Raw genomic sequence first — 24501 nt, forward strand, 5'->3', positions numbered from 1 at the left:
CTGGCCAGAAAAGAGGAATTCGGCAGACAAAAAGCGTGTGCCCACGCGTGCTCCCCGTTTGCAAGACTCGCGTTTTTCTTTTTGTTGCGACGGCAATGCTTTTGAGAGGGACTTTGCACCATCTTGGCTCCCTTTTCTGCCGAGTAGCTTCCACTGTGGCTGTAACATTAGTCTTGCATTTTTTTTTTATTTATTTAATTTTCTTTTCTTTTCTTTTTTTTTTTTTAAGCTAACAATGACCTCAGCTGTTTGTTTAAGGAGTTCATAACCCCGCACAAGTTTTACAGCAACCCAAAGGAAATTTGCAAGAAGTCCTTTGGTTCGGGGTATCTGGCAGCGATCTGCTGGAGCTCTGCTTTATGTCCCTATCAAACAATAATAAAATAGAAAGCAAGAAGAGAGTAAACAGCCTGGTGTAAATAAAGGCAGATCCGCGTCGCTCTGCCCTTGCTCCGAGCGCTGCCGTTCAGCCGCAGGAAGCGGAGCGCAGACAGCCTGGCCCAGCTCCGTTCGCTGTCGCTCGCTGGCTGTGTACATGTGCAGGATAATGGTGCGGAAATAAGTGAATGAGGCAGCAAAACGGTGAAGGAAATGTGCGCACCTATGTGTAAACCCTGACGTCTAAGAAACCTTGAGAAAAAGCAATGCTTTGAATAGCAGGAAATTATGCAACGTGGTATTGTATAATGCCAGCCTATGCCTGAAGCCGCTTATTGATCTTGCCCTTCTGTTTTCGACCGAAGCCGGCCGGAAAAGGGATGCTCAGCTTCGAAGCAGAGTTGTGGTTCTGGGTTTGAAGCTGAGCTGTGTTTAGTTTAGCTTTGACGATACCAAAGGGTGGTTTGCTGGCCAAACGCTTGAGGCTCTTGCTGCTCTCGGAAGGTTTTCGCCACCTATGGCCGCGTTGGAATTGTCAAGCGTTAATGGATCCTTCAGACTTTCAAGTCCAAACCGAAAGGCCAAATTTGAAATTCCCAAGTGTGTTTTTTTTTTAAAAGAGCTGTTTTTCATCATTTCAGAAGCAGTCGAGGTTGAGCACTAGCTATTGCGGGCAGAGGCAGCTTCTGCACCCGTGCCGTGGGACCTGTCCTTAAGAAGAGCAGCACCTCTTGGTGCATCTTAGCCATCACCAGCACCCTGAACCCTCCTTTTGCAACCTTGCTGGGCACCTGTAAGCTTAGGGAACATGTCTATCCAAAAGAGGACTTTTCTGCCCGGTTGCGTAAAACAGTCTTTCCCAAATCGGATAACGCCCGCTCAAACTGGGCTTTTCTTGCTCTCTTTGTTTCTCCTGCCCTTGGTGGTCACCAGGTTGCAGCTTCCCTTCAACCTGAGCTGCGGGCTGTTTTAAAACCGTTTCCTCCGGACCGTCTTTAAACGGCGCCCCGCGTTTCCATTGCAGCAGGCATCCCCGCACTTCGGAGCCGGGTTTATTTCGGGAGGTCATGCTGTACAGGTGTCAGCTTCGCCGAGCCATGGGGAGACAGCCGCAGCCCGTTACCGCCTCCTTCGCCCGTAAATCGCTTTACGATACGGCGATAACTCTGCGTGCACATCATAAAACATCTCTCCCGCGCGTGATTTATGCCTTTTATGTTACTGTAAAGGTGAAGTGCTCGGGAACGATGACCAGATAGTCTCCTTTTACTCCCCGGTTAGCCTATCGCGGTTCTTGGCATCCGAAATCGGGCTTTGTTTATACCTTTCCGAGGCTTCGACAATAAGCGCGAGGCCATCCAGAGGTTAGTGTGACACCGGGTAAGGAAAGGCCTTTGCTTTGTTTTCAGATTCCTCCTGAGTTTTTTTTTTTTTCTTTTTTTTTTTAAATCAGCAATAAATAGCCATAAATCCTGCCGTTGCTCTCCGGGCCCAGGGCGACGCTCTTTGCTGCCCTGTTGCAGAACGAACCGAGAAGGTGCAGCATCAGGATTAAATGCTTCGGCCACGCACTTTACTGCTTCACCTGTGATTCCTCCTGATGCTGGTCCTCTTAGTTGGCCTTGGTTTGAGTTAAAGTGTGCTCTGGGAGGTTTGGGGCTCGGTTAATTTTACGTCGTGTTCTGGTTGCCCTGGGTATCTTCAGTAGGTTCTCGAGAGGTCCAAAGCAAACGTTATGGTCCTTCCATACGAGACCGCTGTCTTTTTTTGTGTGCCCAAAATGATTTGCACACACCAAAAATGGAACACGTTAAAATAAGCTCAGTGTTTTCTCAAAATAAGAGGTTTTCTGTGGAAAAGAGACACAGCTGGCCATGTTCTAGAGCAGGCCTTGCCTAAGCTTGAGTTTCAGCTCATCTTTGAAGCCCTGCTTTTGGGCAGGCCTGGAGGCAGCTCCCAGAGATGAGCGAGGGGAATTAAAAATGGCTTGTTTGGGACCAAAATCTGGTTTGCGCTGTAGATGCCAAGAGGAACGGAAGAAGCGTCCAAAGGGGAAGTTTCACGGTGTCCGTTCAGCTCCTTCGGTTTTACAGTTGTCTCCCTCTTGGAGAGCCCGGTGGACTTTTTTTGCCTGGTTTCATAATTGCCTTGTTGCACTGGTGCGTTGTACCGACATTTCGGAAAAGGCACCAAAAAGCCCCCCGAGCCTGGAGATGGTCTGCACGAGCGGGGCGAAAGAGAGACTCTTTTGGAGCGCGGACGGAAAATAAAAGGCCAAAGAATGGATTTTAATCGGGGCCTAGCAGAGAGGATTCCATATTTTACCGTAATTTATTAGTCTCTAGAAGCCCAAGAAACAGCTTTTTTTTCCTTAAGGAGGGCGTTACCAAACTCACTGATTCTCAACCTTCTGCAAAGTTATTTTATTCCTGCGTTTGCTTTCAGCCAAACGTTTCCTACCAGTCTCGCCTTCGCAGCTGTTTTAAATATCCATGTGCCTGCGCGCCTGCCTCGCCGCGGAACGCCGTCTTCCCGAACGGCGCTGCAGCCGCTGCCAGCAGATATCCCGCGGCCTTATGAAAACAGCCGCTAATAAGCCGCCCCGATTGCCGGCTTGCTTCACGCGCCGCGTCGCTCTCGCAGGTGCCGCCGCCGGGCCGGGGTACGGCGGGGGCTCCGGAGGCCCCCGGTGCCGCCGCTTCCTCCCGCTGCGGTCGAGCCGCCTCCTTAGACCTTGTTTTGGTTTTTTTTTTTTGCATGGAAACGGAGCTGGAATAAGCCTTGGCCCCGGGGTGGGTGATGGGGGGGGGGACACAGGGATGGCCACCTGCTAATGACGGTGGAAGGGAATTAATCCGCGGCGGTTGTAAAAGAAAGCAAAACGGTGTTTCCTTTCCAAATTTAACCCCCCCCCCGATTCGCGCACCCCGAGTGGCCCTGCAGCAGCGTCGCCCGGCAATCTCCTTCCCTGAGGGCCTTCCCTGTGGTGGTGGCGGCGGCGGCGGCGCGCTCCGGAGCTCGCGGGCCGGCCGGCCGGAAGAGCGGCCGCAGCTCGCTCACTCGCTCGGCGCCGGGGCCGGGCTGCGTGCCCGCGCGCCCCGGCGCGGGGTGCGGGTTCAGCGGGCGGTGAAGCCTGTCGCAGATAATCCCCGAGTTCACGCTGAGGTGAAGGCAGCGGCCGCCGCGCGCCGCCACCGCCGCCGGCCCGGGGTGAGCGCGAGGTCGCCTGCTGGGTGTTTTTTTTTTTCTTTCTTTCTTTTTCTTTTTTTTTTTTTTTTCTTCCCTTTTCCCCTTTTTAACGCGTAAACAAAAGAAAAAAACGCAACTCGCAGAGGATTTGGAGCCGCCGGCCGCGGCGGGGGGAAAAAAGAGCCGCGGGGCGCCGGTTCGGTGCCCGGGGACCCGGTCGGGTCGGACGTCCTGGCTTTTCTCCCGCGCCGGAGGGCAGGCGGGAACGTTTCCCCTCGGAAGGACGGGGCTGAAGGGGGCTTTTTCCCTTCTTTTCCGTGACGGAGGAGGCTTGTTTGGAGAACTGCTGCTTTCTCCCCCCCCCCAACTAGTTTTCCTATATTTAGGGGAGTTTCTCCTTTGGGAACGGGTGATGAGTCCTTAAACCTTCTCCAGCCGTACTAAAGCATCCCAGTTTAACAGAAATACCAGCAGTTTCCACGTTGTTTCTGAAAGTTTTCCTCGGATCGGTCGATTCGGCAGCGCGGGTCAGGCCGGGCAGGCGAGAGACGCAGGCGCGGGGCCGAGGTTCCTGGCGCCTTTTGCTTCGCTTAGAAACCCCCTTTTCCCAGGCTCCCGATTTCCGCGGGATGTTCCTCTTGGGTGCTCTTTCCCTTCTTTTTCCAAGCCCCTCTTTCCTCCTTGCTTGCTCGCCCGGGCCGTAGCCGCTGCAGGCAGGAGTCACCCAAACCGGGCTCCCTTCCCCGGGGCGGCAATAGACCCCGAGACGCCTCGTCTCCTCGAAGAACGACCCATTTCCAGCGCTGGGACGTCGGGAACCCGACATGAGCCTTTCCCAAGCGTCACGGCCCCCAGCGGCGGCATCGGCGCCCGTCCCGCCGGGCCGCATCGCGCCCCGGTGCCCGCCGAGAGCGGCGATCGCCTCCGAAGGCGACGGCTTTGCTCGGGGAATGAATCCCCGCTTTGTGCCTCCTCAATGGCCGCGGCGAGCGTTATTCAGCGGCCGTTCCCTCGAGGGCGCTTCGCCGAGACGCTTTCGTGTCCGCTGGCGGCTGCCCAGCGTCGTCCCTTTGTCTCCTTCGGGCTCGTGGGGTCTCGAGGGGAGAAATCCCGTCGTCTTCGCTGCTCGGCGAACCCGCGTGAGGAGCCTGACGGGTAGAAATAGTTATTTCCAGCAGTGCAAATCGGCTAACAAACCCGGTTTTGCAAGAGTTTACTTCTCTCCTTTTACCCATTCGTAAAATCCCCGGCGGAGGCGGTTATCGCTGGAGCTGACGGATTTTTCCGAAGCGGCGAAATCCCACTGTTTTCATACCGTGTATTTTTAGCGCCGGGGTGTTTTCTCAAGTGGCGTCGCGCGGCGCTTTGCGATGGCCCGCGGAGCTCGGGATTTCCCTAAAATTCAGTTCAGCCTTCCCGGCGGGCAGAGCTCCAGATAGCGACTGCAGCCGGGATCCCGCACCGTCAAAGTCAACGAGAGCATAAAGGAGCAGAGAACGGGGCCGCTGGGGACTTTCCGGGAGCCTGCGAGAGTGTCGCGGTGAGGTGACACGTTGATCCGCCGCGTCCCCACCCTTGGGCGTTGTGCTGCTTCGCCCCGGTTCGCTCGAACTCTGCCCGGCGTTTCGTGGCTCCTTCGTGTGGTTTGGTAGCAGACCGGCGGCAAACGCAACGCGGCAAAACCGCGGTTAGCCAAATAGGGGGTTTTTTAGCATCAGTACCGGAGGGACCTACAATCAGAAATGCAGTATCTGTCAGGTGGAATTGTAATGCACACATGTAAAATTTTAATAAGACTCTTGGCATAAATATCTTCTAAAAAAAAGTCAAGCCATGCGATTACACTGGAACTTCAGAGTTCTGGAAAGCCGGAGATTTCCCTCCTAATAGATGGTGAACATTCGCAGCTGGAAAACCAGAAAACCTTTCTGCACACACAGTGCAGACCGAAAGCTTTCTGGAGGCCTTTCCCCTGGAAATCGGATTTACGAAATACAAAATCCTGTAAGCTGGCAGTAAGATGAATCCGAAAATAATCCAGACTGGACAGATTAAGGCTTTGTCATCTCCAGCCTTGCTCCATCGCATTCTGTCCCTTCTGCCTTAAGTTCTTCTCCTGTCATTTCCGAGAACTATTTCACTTATAAGAAAACAGAAGAAGGCCAAAAGAGAAAGTTGCTGCCTTTAATTTTCAAAATAAATCCAGTTAAAATGCGAGGTGAAGGACTTGAATTATTTTTCTTGCCTGCAGTTTGCATGTTTAGGCAGAAGGACAGTCTCCGGGCAGGACACTCGCCCAGGACCCACCTGAGCATGGCGTTATTTCACCTTGCGGAGATGCCCAAGCAGGGTGGACAACCCTGCTCCTCCGATCCAAATTAATGGTCAGAAGCGCGTCTCTCTCTCTCTTTCTTCCCCCTTCCATTACAGACATCTCTCTGGCTAAGAAGGCAGGTCTGGTAAGCACCTAAAATGGGGTGAGATTAGTGTTACCTACACTCCCCGCGTGCTGATTCCCTGGCTCGTCGCAGTGCAGCCGTTGCACGCTGGGATGCAGCCCGGAGCCAGGGAAATAGGAGGTTACGAAGGGTGCCACCACCCTGACGCTCAACATGCATTCACTGCTTGGAGCAAAATCGTGGTTTCCGGTGAAATCGGTGACAAATCCGCTCCTGTTTTCATTTAGACCACGGTTTTACCCTCTCGCCCGCTCGGGAGTAGACGAGCGGCCGCGACGTCGCAGTTCCTGGTGCCTTTTCTTCTTGGCAACCCCCTTGTCCAAACCCCCGTCTCCCCATGGGTTAGCCTGTTTCCTTCTCTTTCAGTGTTACTTTCCCACGGGACATAATTGAAACCTCCCCAAAATAAATTATTTTGAATGTACTTGTCTGTGGCTGCTGCTGCTGGAATCTCTCCGGGCTTTTGTGCTCTGCAGCAACCACCCGTCGGTGGGTGGCAGGGGCTGCCCAGCCTGCGGTGGGTACCGTTGGTTTGCAAGCTTGGCCATGGGCAACCTGGTGGTTGGCCCTGGTTCAGCTTTAGGAGTTGCTTGTGCTCCTCGAGGTCCCCGCGGGGACCAGCCGGGTCTTGCCCATGTGTGTTGAGGTCCTGCAGAGCGGCTCGTCCTTCCGTTTGGGCAGGTCCGGGTGGCTCCTGCAAGGGGCCGAGCTGCTCCCTTCGCCTGCGGCTCCTCTTGCCGCCGTTCAGCCGCGTCGTTCGGTCGCCGGAAGGAGTTGGCTAAAGACGAAAACCAAGCTCGGAAGGCGTACGGGCTAACGGGGTGATGGTCTCCTTGGTGAGATCCCCCCAGCACCTGGGCGGCAGCAAAGCCCCTCGAGATCCCCCCATCGAGCCTGCCCGTACCCCCTGCCCGAGCTGCCCCATCTGCCCTGCTTTTCCGGGCAGCGACCTGACACCCTGCAACAACCCCGTGCTCGGAAAAGCTCCACCAGCACCCGGGGCCGGCTCTTCCAGACGCCTGTCTGTGCCCCGCTTTGAGATGCAGCGAGAACTAGAATACCTTCAGCTCCGTGTGATGCGAGAAATCCGGGATAACTGTGTTTAAATTTGTTTAAACGGGTTAACAGATTTGCTGGCTGATAGGCTGTAGCTGCCTTTACCTTTTTCATCCTTTCGCATGTGCGTGTGTGTTTTTTCTTTTATTATTATTATTTTTTTAGTAGCAGTTATGACTTTTTTTGGAGGGGAGGTTCGTTTCCTTATCGCCCGTTTGCCTCCAGCCCATCGCCGGCGGCTCTCCCGCTGCGCGGGTTTGTGTTGGCAGAGGGACACGCTTGCCGAGCCGCCTCGATGCTCTCATCGCTCTCTGAAAGTAAATATCTCGGTGGATAAGAGGGCAGAGGATGTTTATCGCTCGGATTCTGGGTTTTTACTATATTAAGGGCCTCGAGCTGACGCTTGCAGACCTTGAAATAAAGTGCAAGTTAGTTCAGGGCAGGTTTTTTTTTGGTCCTTTTGCCATCCAGTTACTGCGTATCCGTGAGACCGCTGTGCCAGTTTGCCTCTGCTGATGGATATTTTATTAATACAGATAGTTTATGCGTGAATTTAGCCTAGCAAAGTCGGGATGTTGAAAATAAAAGGGCTGGGGCGCGGGGGGAAAACACAAATGCAAGCACAGAGGTGATGACGGCTCTTCTGACTTTCGCAGGAGCGAAGTGCACGGCTCTTATGCAACCCTGTCCCTTTGGCAGGGATTTAAAAAACAAAAGGTTTGCTCGCCAGAGAAAGATTGGGTTTCCATTTCTGGCGAGGCTGCAGGCTGCCCTCGCGCCTTGGAGCAGCTTAGTTTTTTGGACAGCTGCTGTTCGCTTTTCGTTGGGACGAGCTTTGCATCTTGCTTCAGTGGATGTTGCCTCGGGTGCAGTCTCGCGTCGGATCCATCCCCACAACCTCCTGCTAATCGGGGAGAGTTGCATGTCCTCTCCCGGTTCGGATCTCCGCGATCCCAGAGCACTTGGTGCTTCTCAAGTGGCAGTTTCTTGACGGTCGAAAGCGTTTGAGTGCAAGTCCCCAGTGCCCCGGCCGTGGATGCGCAGAGCGGCGCTGCGTCAGTGCAGAAGGGGGAGAAGGCAAAGCTGGGAAGGGAGGAGGGTCCAGGGGAGGAGCCACGGAGGCCGGCGTTCCATCAAGTCGGGAAATTTAGGAATTTTTATTTCACGTATCGTTCCTGCAATAACACTTGACCTTTGTGGCTCAGGCTTGTGGAAGGGGAGGGCAGGAGAGGTCCTGGGGGCTGAGAGGTAGGACAAGTCCTTTTTGTGTAGGTTGATTTTCACCGTGGAGAACATGGACCTCCCTTTTCGGCCACCTCCTTTAACTCTATGTCCCTTTTTCTTGTTCGTGTAGCTCCATGATGTTTTGTGTAGCTGGTTTTAGATGTTGCATAGTGTCCTGACGCTATTGGCAGTAGTATGAAGATCTGAGAAACTCCCTTGGCAGGCGGCGTTGTTGAAGGCAGCACCTGGGCCAGGAGCTTGTAGCACCCCAAATACAACACCAAGGAAGAGTTGTGCCATGCAGCCGCTTTCTGTTTCTCATCTTTCTCTTTTTGTTTCTCATCTTTCTCTTCAAGAACGGGATTATGTCTTGTCTCTTGCTCTTGGCTTCAGAATAATTCAGAGTCAACCCTTTAGTTTGTCTATGAGGATCATGGTTTTCTCGGCCAACCCGGTTTCAAGTTTTCTAGCCTGAGCTTTGAGGGTTGTAGACCACCACGAAAAGCTTCAACTCTCTTGGGCTTCAGTTGCCTCTGGTTTGTCCCGGTGTCTTTTGTGATCCAGTCAGCTCCATGCCAGTTTTGTTGTCTCACAGACTGGTCAGATTTTTAGGTGCAAGCTCAAACTGAGGCCGTCGTACATCACCTCCCGGGTTCGTACAGCGCCCGCTGCGATCTCGGTGCAAAGTGTGCAAATTGCGGTGCTTGCTTTGATGCCGTTCCAGGAGCGCTGGCAAAGCTCGCAAACTCTGTTTTGAATCAGTTCGGATTCGCATTACGCTATTTCTGGCTTGGCTGAAAGAATTTTATCCAGATTCGGCGCTGTCATCTCATGTCAAGGGGAACACGCTGTCTCGCGTTGGGTTTAATCTGGAGGAGAGGCGCTTGCAGAGGCATTGTCATGTCCCGGTTCCCTTCGCCGCAAGCACGCTGCTAAATTGTAGCCATCCTTTCCCTGTGCTTGATGGGAGGGCTGTAAAAACACGCTGTAAAATAATCTTTGCTTTGAAGAGCTTGAGATCATGGTATTACAAGGGAAATGGAAAAGAGGCGTTTTGAGCGTTTTTTTTACAGAAGTGGAACTGAGGTAGATGGAGAGAAAGTGACTTTTGAGCCCTTGCAAAGGGGAGGCTGCGGCAGGGCTGGGAACTGGTCCCCGGTCCAGTTCTTTCATCCCAGCATCGCCTTCCCCGCGTTGCCGTTTGAGCAAGACAGCTCGCGTTCCCCAAGGACGCCGGCGCTGCGTTTTCGTGCTCCCCCCCTTGCGTTTTTGTCCCGGCCGTGCCGTTCCCTCGCAGCGGAGATGGAGGATGTGAACGAGCGCACGCAGTCGGTTTCCGCTTGTTTGCGGAGATGCGACGGGGGTGGAATCGGTGTGCATCGGGGGCGCGCGCGAGGAGGTTCCCCGGGCAGCTGTGCTGCTTGTGGTTTTCGGTGTGTGTGTGCATAAAAACACAATCTCTTTCAGGACCTTCCTTTTGAAGGCACGCTCAAACCTTTCTGCATTTCTTCATTTTTTATAAATATGCACATGAACATATATACCCGCCCCATCCGTGTTTTTTTGCAGAAAGTACGCTTTTCTCGCCCCCGGGAAACGGTTTCTTGCAAGCTGCAAGTTTGCCGTCCTGCTCTTTGCACACAGCACGTCTGCAGCTTTCTGAGCTTATTGCACTTTAATATCATCACAGTAAAAGCTCTTTTTTTTTTCCTCTCTCTCTCTCTCTTCTTTTCCTTTCCCCCCAGTGCGCACGCTGTCGAGTTTGATTTATAGCCTTGAAAAGGAGACTCTTTGGTTTGAAGAATTAATGGTATTTGCATATTTTATTTTGGAATCTCCCCCGGAAGGCCTGCCCGAGCCCTTGGAGGAGCTGGGCTGCCGGGGCCCTGCGTGCAGAACTTCTTCTTTTTTTTTTTTTTTCCCCTTTCAGATTTAGCTGCAGAGGTGAAAAGTTTAAACAGTAAAACCCATAAAACCACATTTATGTGACAGATAAATCGTTTCGAGACGGCTTGCCCTGAGCTGTCAGGCTCCCTGCTGCAAGACCTCTCCCCGGCGTCCCCGAAGGAATACCCAGCGCTGCTGCGTCGGCCGCCCGGCGAAGCCGTGCCGCCGGCTGAATACCAGCGATGCCTCCCGACGGCGCTGCGCGAGGAAGTTGGAGCCCGAAGGTGCTGGCCTGGCCGGCCCCGGAGACCTTCGGGTCTGCCTAGCTGGCCAGATGGATGTGGGTAAACAGTTGGAAAATACACAGACTATCCATCACTGTCACCAGCTGGCTCCCGGGAGCCTTGCTCGCCGGGAAGGTCCAGCCTAGCCCGGGGTGGGGATGCGTTTAGGACAGGTCGCCTTCTTCGGGTTTCTTTGCCGTGTGCCAATCCCGTAGCGATGCCAACAGCTGGAGCTGCCCGTACTGCGTGATGGAGGTGGACTGAAGGACCGCAGCTTCGCTCCCGGCCACTCCAGCACCGCTTCGGCCAGCGGCAGCGCAGGCGAGCCGGCCTGCGGGGTGCCGGGAGCCGGCAAATCCCAAGGCTGTCCCAGCGGGTGCCGGTGCCCTGGTCGGTCCGGTGTCCGGATGTGCCCGTTATACGGGAATACGTTGTGCTCCGTCGTTCACAGCTTGCCAGCGGCACGCTGGGCCCCACCGCGTCCCGGTGGGGCAGACACCAGGCTCCGACTTAGCCCCTGCAGCGCCCTGGAGCCGTCGGCAAACCTGCCGCAAGAGTTTCGAGCCTGGCGTGCCGGGTGGAAAGAGGACGGGAAAACACCTTTCCGGCTGTGTCTTTAAGGACCCTCGGGCGCTTCCCTTTGGAAAAAAAACTCCTGCAGACGATGCGCAGCTCCAGCGCGAAGTTAACACGAGGGGGGCCCCAGCGCGGACCTCCTGTGCAAAGCCTCGGAGAAGGGCGAGACGGAAAAGCCCTCCGAGGTCCCGTCTAATCCGTTCCCCCCCGCTGCCGGCGCGGGCGATTGTTCCCCGCCGCTCGCTTTCTTCGCTGTGACCTACATAGTCAAAAAGAATCGTGTTGCACATTTTTGTTTGGGACCTCGAGGTCTTCAAGGAGCCAAATCCCCGGCTTTGTGGGGCGGCAGGGCTCGCGCCTCCGGCGGCACCATGGAGACGCCGCCGCAATGAGCTCTCTATGGGCCGCGCTTTGCTGCGGGACGGGCGCTGCCGGGTGAAACAGTCCGTGCAATCGGGCCCGCGACAGAGCGGCCGCGGGAGCTCTCACCGACGGCAGGCTGAAGGACGGCAGGGGAACGCAGCCGCTCTTAATTAACTTGTTCTACGTGGCGTGGATTAGTGCTGCGCCTTTCTGAACATCTCCTGGTTCCTCTGCTACGTCCTTACGGTTGGAAGAACCTGGCTAGGTGAAGAGGGCAGTCCTCTGAGGGAGAAAAAAGTTTAGAGGGAGAAAGCTGTGGGAGCTATTAATTTGTTATTGCTGCCTTGGAAAATAGTAATGACGGCAAGACAGTGAAAACCCTGCATGTAGGATGGCGCGTGGCTTCAAAGCTCTTGGTCCGAGGGCCCAGTAATGTTCTGCAGAGATGTAACATCCTGGCTTAGGTATTTAAGCCTTGCGACAGCAATCTGGTGGGGTTTTTTTTACCTTGTTACCTTTCTCAGACACCTTACAAGGAGTCCAAGGATGCCAGGGGTTGGTGGACCACCAAAACTTGTTCCATCCGGTTCACTGTGCTGAAAAAATTAGAAGCCACAAGGGAAGGGAAGGGGATCAGACTGGGAAAACTCAAGCTTTGGCGGGGTGGACAATATTGCTGGTGAGCCAGATGACAAAAGTCAGCCAGGTTATGCTTACGAAAGACGGCAGCGTGAATGTCAAGTAGGCGAGATCGGACGCCAAGTATTTGACGAGCGTGGTCTGCGTGGCCGAAGTGGGAGAGTGGGGAGAAAGTGCAGGTGTCCAGGGCAGTCGCTCTGGAAAGGAGGGAGCTTGAAGGAGCTTCTGGGATCCTAGGTTGGGGGGAGGCATTTGGGGAAACTGGGATTCATTTGCTTATTCCTTGCCCGAGGTCAAGGCCAGCCCGGGGGCTGATGCTGGGAGAAGGCCTCAGGGTTACGTGGGAGCCTTGGGCATGGTGAGAGCACACGTATGGTGCACACCAGTGCTTGCTTTGTAGACCTGAAGGGCTTCACATGAGAAATTGCCACCTGCGCTGTCGGGGCTCTGCGGCAGAGATTGTCACGGACGTCTGGGTAAACCTGCCTTTGCCTCCTGCCTCCCCCCGGAGCTGCCAGGGGACTTCAGTGGTTTCTCGAACGAACGGCTGGAAACCACCTGAGACTCCCAGGCTCCTTCTGTAGCTGCATTAACCTAAGATAAACCGCTGCACTCCTGGATGTCTGTCATACCTCCCCCGGGGAGCTTTGTTCATTAGAGACGCTTACAAAGCACTTTGAAGCTGTTAAGAAATCTCAACGAGCACAACGAGAAATCCTTGTGGCCCAGCTAAAGAGAAGCGGATGGTAACTTGGGGACAGAAGAAGTTGTCTATGACTTCAACCACAAAAATACCCTCCTCCTGCAGTTTGAAGCGTCAGGACGCTGCGGTTCTTCTCTCGCTCTGCCACTGACCTCCTCCAGGTGTTTGATTTATCGCTTATGCACGTAGCACCTCCATTTCTCCCCTAAAATAGAGATAATGTGCGGGAGGAGCACGTTATGACTGAATTAGCTAAAATGGTAAAACGTTTTGAATGTTTTTTCTGCTTAATGGCGCCTGTCCAGGTTTTTTGCCAAGTTTTAGGTAAACCTGCTCTCTAGCCAACTCTTAAAAATCTCTTTTCGTTTGTTTTTCTGTTTGTGCTGCAGCTCTTAGATCTGTTTATCCAGTGGGACTGGTCAACGTATTTGGCCGACTACGGGCAACCCACGTGCAAGTACCTTCGCGTGAACCCCACGACAGCCCTCGTCCTGCTGGAAAAGTGAGTGCAGGTCCAGACACTCTCTGGACAGTTTTCAGCCCTGTCTCTCTTTAAGCAAGCGTGTCGCAGCCGTGCTTTTCCTCACGCGCACTGCCTGGACGGAGCAGCCTCGGGGAGCAGGGCTGCTGGCGAGCCTGCCTTCAAAGGTTTCACCTCTGCCTCTACAGTGGAAGCTCTAGTAGGAAATCCCTTTTTGTCGCGCTAACCTGAATTCCGTTTTTTGTATCAAAACCCATTGAATTGGCCAAGGCTCGCTCTTTCTGCTTCACTTTTAAGCAGTTTCCCTTGTTCCACAACAGTCTTCCACTGTACAGAGGTGTATCTGAAGCAAGCCCCCCAAAATCATTTAAAATTGGTAGCCTGCAGCTCTCTTCTGTGGTTCCATGTAGAAGGTTGCAGGCTAAAAGCCCAGCTATGGGACGGTTTGCTGTTAGAAAGGACAGGATCTGTACTGTCAGGTAAGCATGAGTTGGAGCCTCTTTGAAGTCTGGACTTGCCCAGGTAGTTTGTATGCAAGCAAATGCTTTGCACAGCTTCAGCCTGAGGAGCAGAGCCTGAGCGCTGGCCCGGGGCATCAGGACACTTCAGGTGAGCTCTGCTTGTGTCCGCTGCGGGGATTTCGAGATCAGCACAGTAGGGAGCCTTTGAGCCGTGGTTGCAACCAGTCTTGCAAGCCAACAGCATGGACAGAAAGTTCATGAGTTATGAAGAGCATGCACTGAGCACATGCTCTAGAGCACCTCGCAGTAGCCTAAACTCCAGAGGCCTTGGTCCATCAGCCAAAGTAGCATTTTTGGCTTCTCTTTAAAAGCTGTAGGCAGGTGTTGGCCAGCATCATCAAGAAAGCACTGAGGGAATGCATCAAATGTGCTTTGTCTGTGTATGCTCCTCTGCAGGGCAGTAGTGCCAGCTCTGCCCTACGCTCCTCGTCCCCTTAGAAAATCCCAGCCCAAATGGTGGACTCACATATGGGGACAACGCATTTGCTTTAGACCCTAAGAGTAGGAGTCCCTTAACTTGTTGCTTCTCTAGCATGTAGTTGCAATTGGAGGGACACTCATCCTGCCCACAGTAGGAGATGGCTCAGATGACACCTTCTCTGGTAGACCTCCATGCTCTCACCGGAAGGAACATCCCTACTCCTGTCCCTTTGCTTGCAACAGACCTCTCAGCCTTGCAGCTGTGAGCGAGTCACCAGCTGATCTGACAGCGAAGTGACCTGCCAAAAATAATTAGTAATTTTCCAAGCAGCTCATGCTGTGGCCGCTCTGTTGCCGAGTCTTACATGGAGCAAGGTAGGATAAGTATGGCCTCCTTCTTTGGCAGTAGTTTCCGGTTAGATTTGTTTAAGTTTAACATGAAAGCAAATCCCTAGGATGAATTTGAGTTGCTTTTTTGGGGGTACCTCTTTCTTGGAGTGGGTATCTCTTTTTTTTAGGATATGAGAATACCTAATTTCACATCAATTCATGGCACATAAATGTTGTCAGTATGGTACACAGGGACTAAACTGATGGAGCTGGTGCTTGGAAAGCACTTCTGTACATTATGGCATTATTTGTATGTATGCGTTGTATAATATTAGATGTGTATGTGCTAAGGATTATTTGCAACCTGACATCCGTGATCTAAAAGCCTGCAGCATATTCAGGCTTTTGGTAAAATGACAAACAACCAAGAGCTTGGACGCTCAGCAGTCAGAAGAGCTGGGGACTTGGAAGCAGGCAGGCAGCTGGGATGGGTAACAGCTAGTTGGGAAGACTGGGGGCAGCAAGAAGGCAGCTCCCTGTTCCCGGCGCTGAGCTCCGATTCCCTGTTTTTTGCCCTTTTCCCCAGGTAGTGCTTGAACGCGAACCGTCTGCACTCTGTGGTGTTATTAAGAAAAGAGAAAAAGCCACAAAGCTCAGCTCCGCTTGCCAGCGTTCTCATTTTAAGGGAAATCTCACGTATCCGGTTTGCTTTCCAGAGACAGCCCCGGCGTAGTCATTCGTTTGGCTCCCGCGCGCTCGCGGCGCGGCGCTGCTTGGCATTAGGGACGTGCTCGTGCCGTCTCGTTTCTGTCCCCAGTCAGGCTTCAGGCACATTGGGGAGTCTCTCTATAGCCCAAGGCCGGCTCCATCTCACCCTTTTTGGTTTCCAAAGGGTCTGGTCTCCTGGGGACACCTGAGACCCTGCACTGGACCGGGCATTAACTCTAGGCGCGTGAGCTCCTCTCCAAACTTGGAGACCAGATCCCCAACCGTGTCTGTACTTAACTAGCTCTGCCCACAGGATGACATGAAATTCTGATCCGCTGGTTCGGTTTTTAACTTGTTTTCATGATTATCTCTTTTCCTAATCACACATCTCTCGTAGGATATCACGAGTGTAAGTATGCTGCTTGCTTGGGCTTTTACCTTCACCTCGCAATGACTTTATTGTTTGATTTAAATGGAGCACTAAATGATCTAAATGCAAGCTGTCTTTGAAACGGTTCCCGCCGGTAACTTTATCGTCTCAAATGCACTACTTACGACTAAAAGAGGAGCTTTTACTGTGTTGCTTTTTTTCTTATAGATTAATTTAAACAAAGCTTGACTCCATTTAAGGTGGTGTTTGTTGACAGGGGTGGGGACAGCACTGAGCTTTCTCTCTCCCTTCTGCTTTTAGTTCTTATGCTAGTACATAGGGACGACAGTACAAAAGTGGAGTCAGTTGTCCTAGGGCTCTGCAGGCACGAGCTTTAAGAAGTAAAAGTGTCAAACCTCCAAAGACCTTCCTAGCTGCTCAAACACACTGCCTCTCTGTTTTAAACCTGATATTCTTGGCGTCCTGGTTCAAAGTCCTATCTGTGACAGTGCGATCCAGCTGCTGAAAGATCAGGCGCTCCCTATAGCCAAATGTTGGAAAAGAAACGGGCTTGAGTTCAGGGATCGGGATCAAAACATGCTTTCTGGCCGTGACGGCAACTCTACAGATGGAGGCCATGGTCCCAGACCAAGGCTGCAGGGCCAACTTGTGCCGTTCCCACCCCGGGCTAGTCCCTCAACTGGGATTTTGGAAGAGTATATTTCTGTCCAGATTGGGTCCATGACCCTGGTGCCCAGGTGACCCTCCCAAACATCCTTAGTAGCACAGCTGAGGAGGCTGGGAGCAGCTTGTGCCAACACCGTCACCAAGAGAAACGCCTTTTGAGCCACCAACTTGAGGGTACGTCTACCCGCTGGCTTGCAGGCGCGCGCAGACTTGCTCTGCTTGCTCTCCAAGCCTACGAGGAGATATCTAACAACGTGAGCCCTGAACAAATATGCCTTATTGCATTCCGGCTTCCTGCCTGCAGAGTTAATGCGGACGTTGCTTGATGACCTGAAGGCCAGAACTCCTATATTGAAGGGTTAGTTGACTCTTCAGTTTTGTAAATCTTTTCTTAATAGCTGGTACAGTCCTTATAAACCCGTATCTGTATCTAATGTTTGCCAGTAGATGTGAAATTCCTTTTGTACATGGTGAGGTTAATAGGATCGAGTAGTTCAGAGAGCCTGAAGATTAGCGACTGGACGCTCGGTCCCCAGGAAAGATGCCTGGCCACACGCGGCTGGTAACACAGGTCCCAACAGCAATTCAAGTTTGTAGGCGAATCTATCCAAAGGAATGCACAGATTTCCAAAGAATCATCGTGACCCCAAATGTCCCTTAACCAGCATTTGTTTACCATGGCAAAGCCAAGGCACAAAGTATGATCTTACTGCATCATCCGCTGTGCATGTCAGCCAGCAATCCCGCTATGCTTTTCCACTGCTCCTGGAAGCAGAGCTAACTGCATATGCGCTAGACACCTAAGACAGCAGTCCTGCCTTTGACACCGCCCGGATCGCATCGGCCCGGTGTCTGCCTGCAGAGCTTTGACGGCCGCAGGGCTGGAGCCCGCGGTGTCTCCTTGAACGGTAATCGGATCTGAAGGCTCAGCCTCTTCCAGGGCTTGCGTCCGGTTTCTGCCTGCCGTACGCCTGCATGTCCCTGTGCTCCCGGGACGCTGCTGCGGTGGCCTGGGCTCTGCCGTGGTGGGGTCCCCGGCGCAGGCCGTATGCCTGGGCTTCTGCAGGATTGGAAGTTCTGCAGGTGGCTTCACTAAGCGAGGAAATCCAGCTGTTAGTACCTGCAAATTCCCAGGGGGTTGATGTTCGGAGGTACCGGCAACATCGGTGCCTCCTGGATACTCAGGAAGTTCAGATCTAGCTACAGCTTCAGCAGGTCCACCTGCCTGCGTTAGCTGTCACGATCAGGTTATTGACAACACAAATGGGTGCTCTGACTTTAACGTTTCGTCATCCTGATCCATAGCTTTATCCGTGCAACTCCTTGATAATTCAGCAGGAAGCGCGAAGATGGTATTTCCTTGCACACAACGCTGTTTTCTTAAAAAATAACGTTTCATGGGAATAAATCTTCTCCTCACCTGCAGCCTTAAACGCTCCCTTGAGATCAGACACAAAGGGCTGTAAGGAAGAAAACTACCCAGGAGGAGAAGGAGGAAAACTCTTAGGGCAGAGAGGATTTGCTGTAACCCCCCCCACGCATTACCTGTGGGTACAAGGTGCAAAAACAATCGGTACTTTTGGCCGTTCAGTATTGCTGTAGCTGGCGGCAGCGCAAGGGATGTGGCGCTGGGCTGAGGACCCGAAGAGACGGGTTTGCTTTCAGCAAGTCCGATGTCCCTGCCTAGCCTGGGAAGCAGCAGCGGTGCTCCCGACCTTCCCTGTAGAGCGTTTGGAGTCCCACCGGAGCTGCATAACACTGCGTGAGAAATAGGTGTTACGCTTCCGTGACGATGGTTAGTTTTAAAACCCGTGGAACTGCACCGCCTGCGATGTGCGTGCCTTGAAAACCTCCCTTCCCGCCGGTGTCTGTGCTGCCCGGTTCTTGCACTGGCAACCTGCTTGGGTTAAAAAAAAAAAAAGAAAGAAAGAAAAGCAAAGAAAAATTACTTATTTTGCTGAATAAAATTGCTCCAAGCTATCTCGTTACTGTTGGGAAAGCAGCTCCATTGTAATCCTGTGTCTTTGGGCACTTATAACTTTAGCAAATTACCCTTTGGGATAAAGTTGTTATCCTTGTTTTCAGTTCCAAGCTAGATGTTTTTTGGAACATTTCAGATTCCCTTTGGCTCTTTTTAGGAAGATTGAAGCATGAAAAAACTTGGGTTTTTTTTCTTTAATCTGTTAAGTAAGTTTCAAGAGGTTTGTTTTGTGCTCGGATAGCTCAAAACCCCCTAATTTGATGAGCTGCCAACTTTCCAAGGACTATCATCACTATTTCCCAATCACTGCAAGGCTTCATTTAGGTACCCATAGCCCAAAACGCAGGCTTATGTGACTCGTCCAAAGCCGTCGGCCTCTGCCAGATCTGATTTAACGAGAAAATCATTTACAAATTACGGTCTTTAAAAAAAAAAAAAGCGGTGCCTTCTCAGAACCGGCGGGTTGGATGCCACCAGCCCGCTGCCTTTAGGATCTGCCGTCGCTCCGTCGAAGGGTTGACCCTTGCGGGGCAGTTTCCCTTCCCGGCTTTACCTGCAGTCGCCCCCTCCCCGGTCGCAACACGTGATCCGCGAACGCTTCAGCCGTGCGACGGATGCAGCTGCGCGCGCGAGCGTGCACGAGGCCGGAGCTTTGCACGCCGGAGAGAAACGGAGCCGCCCCGGTTTCGCCTCCCGCCGGCTTGCCTTTCCTTTGGCTTTCCGGAGCCCTCGGGGCGCTTGTTGAGACCAGTGGGCTAGTTGGTGTGCTCAAAGTGCAATTTAAGGAGGGGGGGGGAAAAAAAGAAAAAAGAAAAGAAAAGCAGATCTCGAGGAGATTTGTAATTTGGGGAAACCGGCGCTGGATTCCTGTGGTTTAACGCTGTGCAGTATTTTAGGTTTAACAGCGCAGAAACTTGGTGGCTGCCGCGGCGGCTGCATCTCTCGGCCGCCTGCAGCGCGCCGTTGCAAACGATAAACACTAACGCTGTGGATTTGACGCTAAATTTTTAATTTCCTGCCACTTTCACCGTTGCTCTCGTAACACTGCGGCCTCATCACCGAGCGTTTAACGAGATGACGCGGGAACGTAGCAAAAGCCGGAAGGAAGGAGGGGCGAGCCAGGGCTTTAGAAACTCGTGCGCGGAGGCAGCGCGTGCGGGCAGAGCCCCTGCCGCGGCGCCGGGCTGCGATTCGCAGGGTTCGAAGCGAAACGGTGGAGAGACGCTGCGTAAGGAGAGGCACCTGCCCGGCTCGGGGCGCCCCCTCTTTGCACACATCCGTCCTAAAAATCGGGAGCAGACCCTTCGGATGCCGTCGCCTCCTTTTTCCCCAGCGGGACGAGCCTCGCGCGCGGCTTTACTCGGGGTTCGTTTATGGGTTCGGGGCGCCGCGTTTCGGAGCAAAGCGCTTGCCATAACCTGACCGGCTCTTTCTGCTCTGCGCAGGATGAGGGACACGAGCCGCAAGAACAACGTGTTCGCGCAGTTCCGCAAGAACGAACGGGACAAGCAGAAGCTCATAGACACGGTGGCCAAGCAGCTCCGCAGCCTCATCAACAGCCACCACTCGTGAGGGCACCGGCCGCTCGGGACGAGACTCTGGGACCGGCGGGCTCCGCCGCGTGCCTGCGCTCGGCGTTCTTGCTCAAAGAGAATATCTGTATTTTTTTATTCGCCTGTATAGTCCTCGTGAAACCTACCCTTCTGGCAAAACGCTCCTTGTTAAACAATCCCGGGGAAGGAGGGCGGCGCTGGTCGTGCTGGCGCAGGGACAGTGGGGTCGGGAGTCTCCGTTATAAGCTCCTATTTTCTGGGGTTTGTAAAGCGAGGGTAAAAGCTGAAGGCTCAGAGAGAAGTTCGCGCCCAGACTATTTTTTTTTTTGTGTGTGTGTGCGCGTGTGCATAAGCCAAATTCGAAGAATCAGTTTGACTTTCTTTTGTTAAGTTATTCAATCGCAGAACAAATGAAAACAAAAAATATATATATACGTATTGGGAGCAGCCGCGGTTTCGGATTCTTTTCACGGACTCTGGTAAAACGAGCGCATGTTTAGAAGAGGGTCGCTTGTTAGCCTGCCTTGCAGATTTGCCTGTTGGATTTACGTAGGAAGAGGGGCGAACCGATTTCCCAACCTTTCTCTTTTATTTTTTCCTGGAAGGGCTGATTTCCACCTTAGCTCGCGGATCCCTTGCGGAGAGGCATCAGCTGGAGCTGCCCCCCTCCCCCCCAGCCCGTTCCCGCACATCTGCAACCGCGGCGCTCCGAGCGGATGCGCGCTGAGCTGCGCCGCTGGGACCTGCCGCTGTCTTTCGTACCCGCACCGAATGTAAAAGGGCTCAAGAGCTGCCGAAGGAGTCGGCGCGAAGGCCCTGGCTGGCCCCGAAGTGGAGACGGCAGCATCCAACTCCCCCCCCCGGCTCAGAAGTGCCTAAGGACAACATTCTCCTCTTTGCACTGGAGGTGCCCATACATCATCTCCTCGAATCAAGACATCCTTTGAGGGCAACCTGGACGCTATCAACAGGACGTTAATCGCGGGGTTCGTGTTACAGAGAGAGGGGACTTTTGCCCTGATCTTTTCTTTACCCTTCTGACTCTAATTACTGCAGGTGGAAGCTTATCCAGCCGGTTCCCCCACCGACCGAGCCCTGATGCCGCGTCGAAGGGAATTAAAGACTCCAGCGTGCGCATAACCACCCTGGCGGCGCTGCTTCTGCCCGGGCGCGAGCGTTTTTGGTTTTTAGCATCGTTTGAATGTGCTGGGTTGTCAGCTCTCACCCGAAATCGCTTCTGGAAGTTGATGCACCTTTTCTAACCTTCGGAGCGAGGTTTGTTCTTCTTAACCTCCTTTTGCGCTGAGGACGGGCAGGGCTGGTTTGAACGCTGCGACGTCGTGGCGCGTACGTTTGCAGCAGGGGAGCGACGCTTTCTTCCTGCGTTTAGTCCCTTTTCTTTCTCACCGTGTGCACTTTTTGCTTTGCGGCTCTTGCCCCGGGAGCTCTTCCGATGCTCAAGCTCTGGATACGCCAAGGGGACGGTGCTTTATTTTCCCTCCTCGTTCCTCAGCAATACTTGTTTTTTTTTGATAAGGGTACGTGGTACTTAACCCTGAAAGTAAATAGGCACGTTGGGAGCAATGAACTGTTGTCCTGTCGCGGCAGTCTCCCGACATGAGGAGCAGTGGATGGGATATTTTCATTAATGTGAGGGAAGACCAAATGTTGGAAGTTGGCTTTATGGTTCTTTTCTTTGTGGGGGGGATCAGAGGGTACTTTTGGCTTAATGCCTCTTTGAAGTACATGCAGGAAGGATGGAGGAAGAGGAAGGAGCTGAAGGAAAGTTGTCGTTATCGCGGCCAGAAAGAGTTCGGCCTCGGCGGAGACGTCCACGCACGAGCCAGCAAGTGCTTTCTCTCAAGACAGACACAAGTGAAGAAGCAAACTCGGTTGATCCCCCAGTGGCGACTTCGTTTCTGCTCTCTAAAAGGCCTCCCGGCCGCCCACCAGTGCAAAGGGCCCTGCGGCTCCTCGGCGGTGGGGCGGCCCCGCGCTCGTCGGGGCACCCGGAGCTGAACCTGAGCGTCGGACCCAGCCCACCGGACGTGGCCTGGGACCTTGGTTGCCCGCTGAGTCCGTGCGATCCGGAGCTGTGTCTTAGCAGCCCCAATGCTGCACAACTGAGAATGAAAAATCGCCCAGCTTGTTGGACTCTGGTAGGAAGCTCTCCTTGGCCCAACTGTGGAGAAGAGGAAGGAGACCTGCCTTCACCGCCTGGCCGAGGCGTCTTGCTGGCCATGGGGAAGCTCTTCCAAGATGCATCCCATGGAGCAGCGTGGACCGCAGGGCTCTTTCCTCCTCCTTCCCGTCTCCTCGTGGTGCCACCACGGGAGAGAGGGCCAACAGCACAAGCGGGAGTGAGAAGCGGGGGCAAAACCCGGCGGGATCGGCTGCTCGAAGAGTCACGTCTGCCTCCCCTGAGCCATCGAGGTCCTACCCAGGGCACAGAGATTGAAACAAAACCCGAGATACCCAGCGGCGACGGTAACAGGGGAAGCTTCAGTCCGCGGGGCGCTTACGTTAAGGGCCATTAAATAGCAACAAGCACTTTAAAATGCTTCTTCAGAATCAAGCTGCTACAGAGGCTGGCGACGGTGCGATCGAGCAGCAGCAAGCATGACGAACAAGGCGCTCCGGCATTTCCAGTTTCTATTAGTGGGAGGATAGACTGTCACACGCAATTTTTTCTCGCATTTGTCAGCCGCCGACTTTGCTGCCTTCGTCGTTTCCCTCCCCTCCGCGCTAGCTGCTGGGACGCGGCCGGCGAAGGGAGGCGAAGAGGGGCCTTGCTTGGAGCGCTGCAGCCAGCGCCGACCTTCCCGAGCCGGAGCCGGCCTCTCCGGCCCCTCTCCGCCAAGCTCGACCGAAAGCGGCGTTGCCGTGCCGGCACGGGATGGTTTTCCGAGCTTTTTTTAAGCGCTGCCTGGCTGCACGGGCCGGGACCGCGTGAGCGGACTCCTGGCTCGTAGCTCCGGACTTTTCTGCTGGGAAAGCGAGTCCCGGCCAAGTAAAGAGATTCAGAGGGTTTCTGATTTCGGGAGGTCAAGCGCCTAACCGCAAGTCACATAACGGGGATGAAAAATGGAATTTTGGTGCTCTGTTCCTAATTAACTTTTTGTTCCAAGAGATGCAGTCCCATCCCTTCAAAATAAAATTAATCTTTTAAACAGATTGCATAAAAAGCCCTGGAAGACGTTTAAAATCCCCTCTAAATCTCTTACTAATGATCGGCATCCTCTGATACGGATGGTATTGCTTAGGAGGGAGAAGTTGTCGCTATAAGTTCGTAACACGGAGCGGGGAGGCAGGGGCCGAACCCCCTGCTGCAAACGTAGATTCGCGACCCCCGAAACAAGTAATGCTGCTATTAACCCATCCGTGCACGGACACGAACGGGCCTTAATTTTTTTAAGCCAGCGGCCGTAGAAAAGACTGGGTTATTCCCCCCTCTCCCCGCCTCCTGGTAAACGTTTTTGAGCACGAATGGGGGGGGGAAAAAGGCAAGTTTGGCTTCCTGGGAAGCATCCGTGCATCTTACCGTCTCTGCAACCGTACGGGGCTGTGCAAGGTGTCCCGCTGCCAGCCGCCGCGCCGGGAGTAATTTTTGTAACCTCTCTAATGCACTAACCTGCGGACGAAACCGTACCTATGCATTCGGGGCGCGTCCTGCGTTAGGCTTTAGCGTGTGTGCGTGCGTGCAAGAGGAAGAGGTGGTTGCTGTTGTTGTTCCCGGGCTGGAGCTCAAGTCGGATGCTCTCAGCCGTTTTGCACTTTGTTCCGAGTCCCGCCGCAGCTCTGCTCTCCGGGGGGGAGAAGCCGGCCGTCGCACCGCTCGGCGGCCCGTTTTGCTTTCCTTGCGTGGCCGTTCGGTGCCGCTGCGCCGGGGCAGAAGGCGACGGCGTTGGCGCGCCGTCCTCCAGCTGTTTGCGAGAAGCCGGGAGGCGATGCGGAGAGCGGCGGCTTAGCTGGGAGCCGCTGAAGAGCCCGGGCACGAGCGGGGCCGCGGCGAAAGTCGGCTCGCTCGGCGGGATGCTCGTAGGCTCCTCGTCCGTGGACGCAGCTGTTGTCAGCGAGTCCCGAGGTGACGCTTTCTCCACCAGACGTAGCCGCAAGGGCGGTGGGTTTGCTGTGGGTGTTGAGTTCAGACCCTGGAGGGGTCTGGTCTCCTCCAGGGGACCATCCCTGGTCCTTCCTACCTCTCCAGCTCACCTCGACTGGGCGTTCTCCTTTCATTCGTTGCCTGGTTTGGAGCTTTTTCGCCCCCCAAATGCCTTCAGCGTTAGAAGTTTTGGAGGAGGCAGCATCAGGTGTCCCTCTCCCTTGTCCCTCCTGGCCGGCGCGGTGGGATGCGCGTCCGGGCTGCTCGGGCTTTCTGCACCCAATTGCCTTCGTCTCTGCGGTGCCCAGGTGCAGCCTTCACCCAGAAACGCGTGCCGCTACCGTTGGTTTTTAAGCCCTTCTTTGCCCCAAAACCTGGTGCGACGGAGAGCCAAAACGCGGTGGCGAAAAAATGCCAGTAATTTGAGGTTGCTCCTCGGGGGTCCTGTCCACCCTCTCACCTTGTTCATCCCGTTGGCGTCTTTCTCAACCCGAACGCGCGCGCACGCACGTGTGCGCACACACACACACACACACACACTCCCGTCCCTCGGTGCCCGCTGGCTGCTCGTGTTGCCTTTTCTTTGCGTA

General features: G+C 53.9%; 1 protein-coding gene across 5 annotated transcripts in view; it reads left to right on the forward strand.

Moving 5' to 3' along the window:
* Window positions 1-23738, forward strand: part of EXOC6B (exocyst complex component 6B) — a 292943-nt gene extending 269205 nt beyond the window's left edge. For 4 of the 5 annotated variants that reach the window (XM_067298408.1, XM_067298409.1, XM_067298411.1 and 1 more), the window contains exons 21-22: window positions 13148-13260; window positions 19702-23738. In XM_067298408.1, the coding sequence (XP_067154509.1) occupies window positions 13148-13260; window positions 19702-19828 (240 nt within the window). In that variant the 3' untranslated portion in view covers window positions 19829-23738. The remainder of the gene's footprint in view (window positions 1-13147; window positions 13261-19701) is intronic. The other variant, XR_010884476.1, reaches the window with a different exon arrangement.
* Window positions 23739-24501: the final 763 nt, after the last annotated feature.

Source organism: Apteryx mantelli, chromosome 5 (assembly GCF_036417845.1).
Source record: "Apteryx mantelli isolate bAptMan1 chromosome 5, bAptMan1.hap1, whole genome shotgun sequence".
In the NCBI taxonomy this organism is placed as follows: domain Eukaryota; kingdom Metazoa; phylum Chordata; class Aves; order Apterygiformes; family Apterygidae; genus Apteryx; species Apteryx mantelli.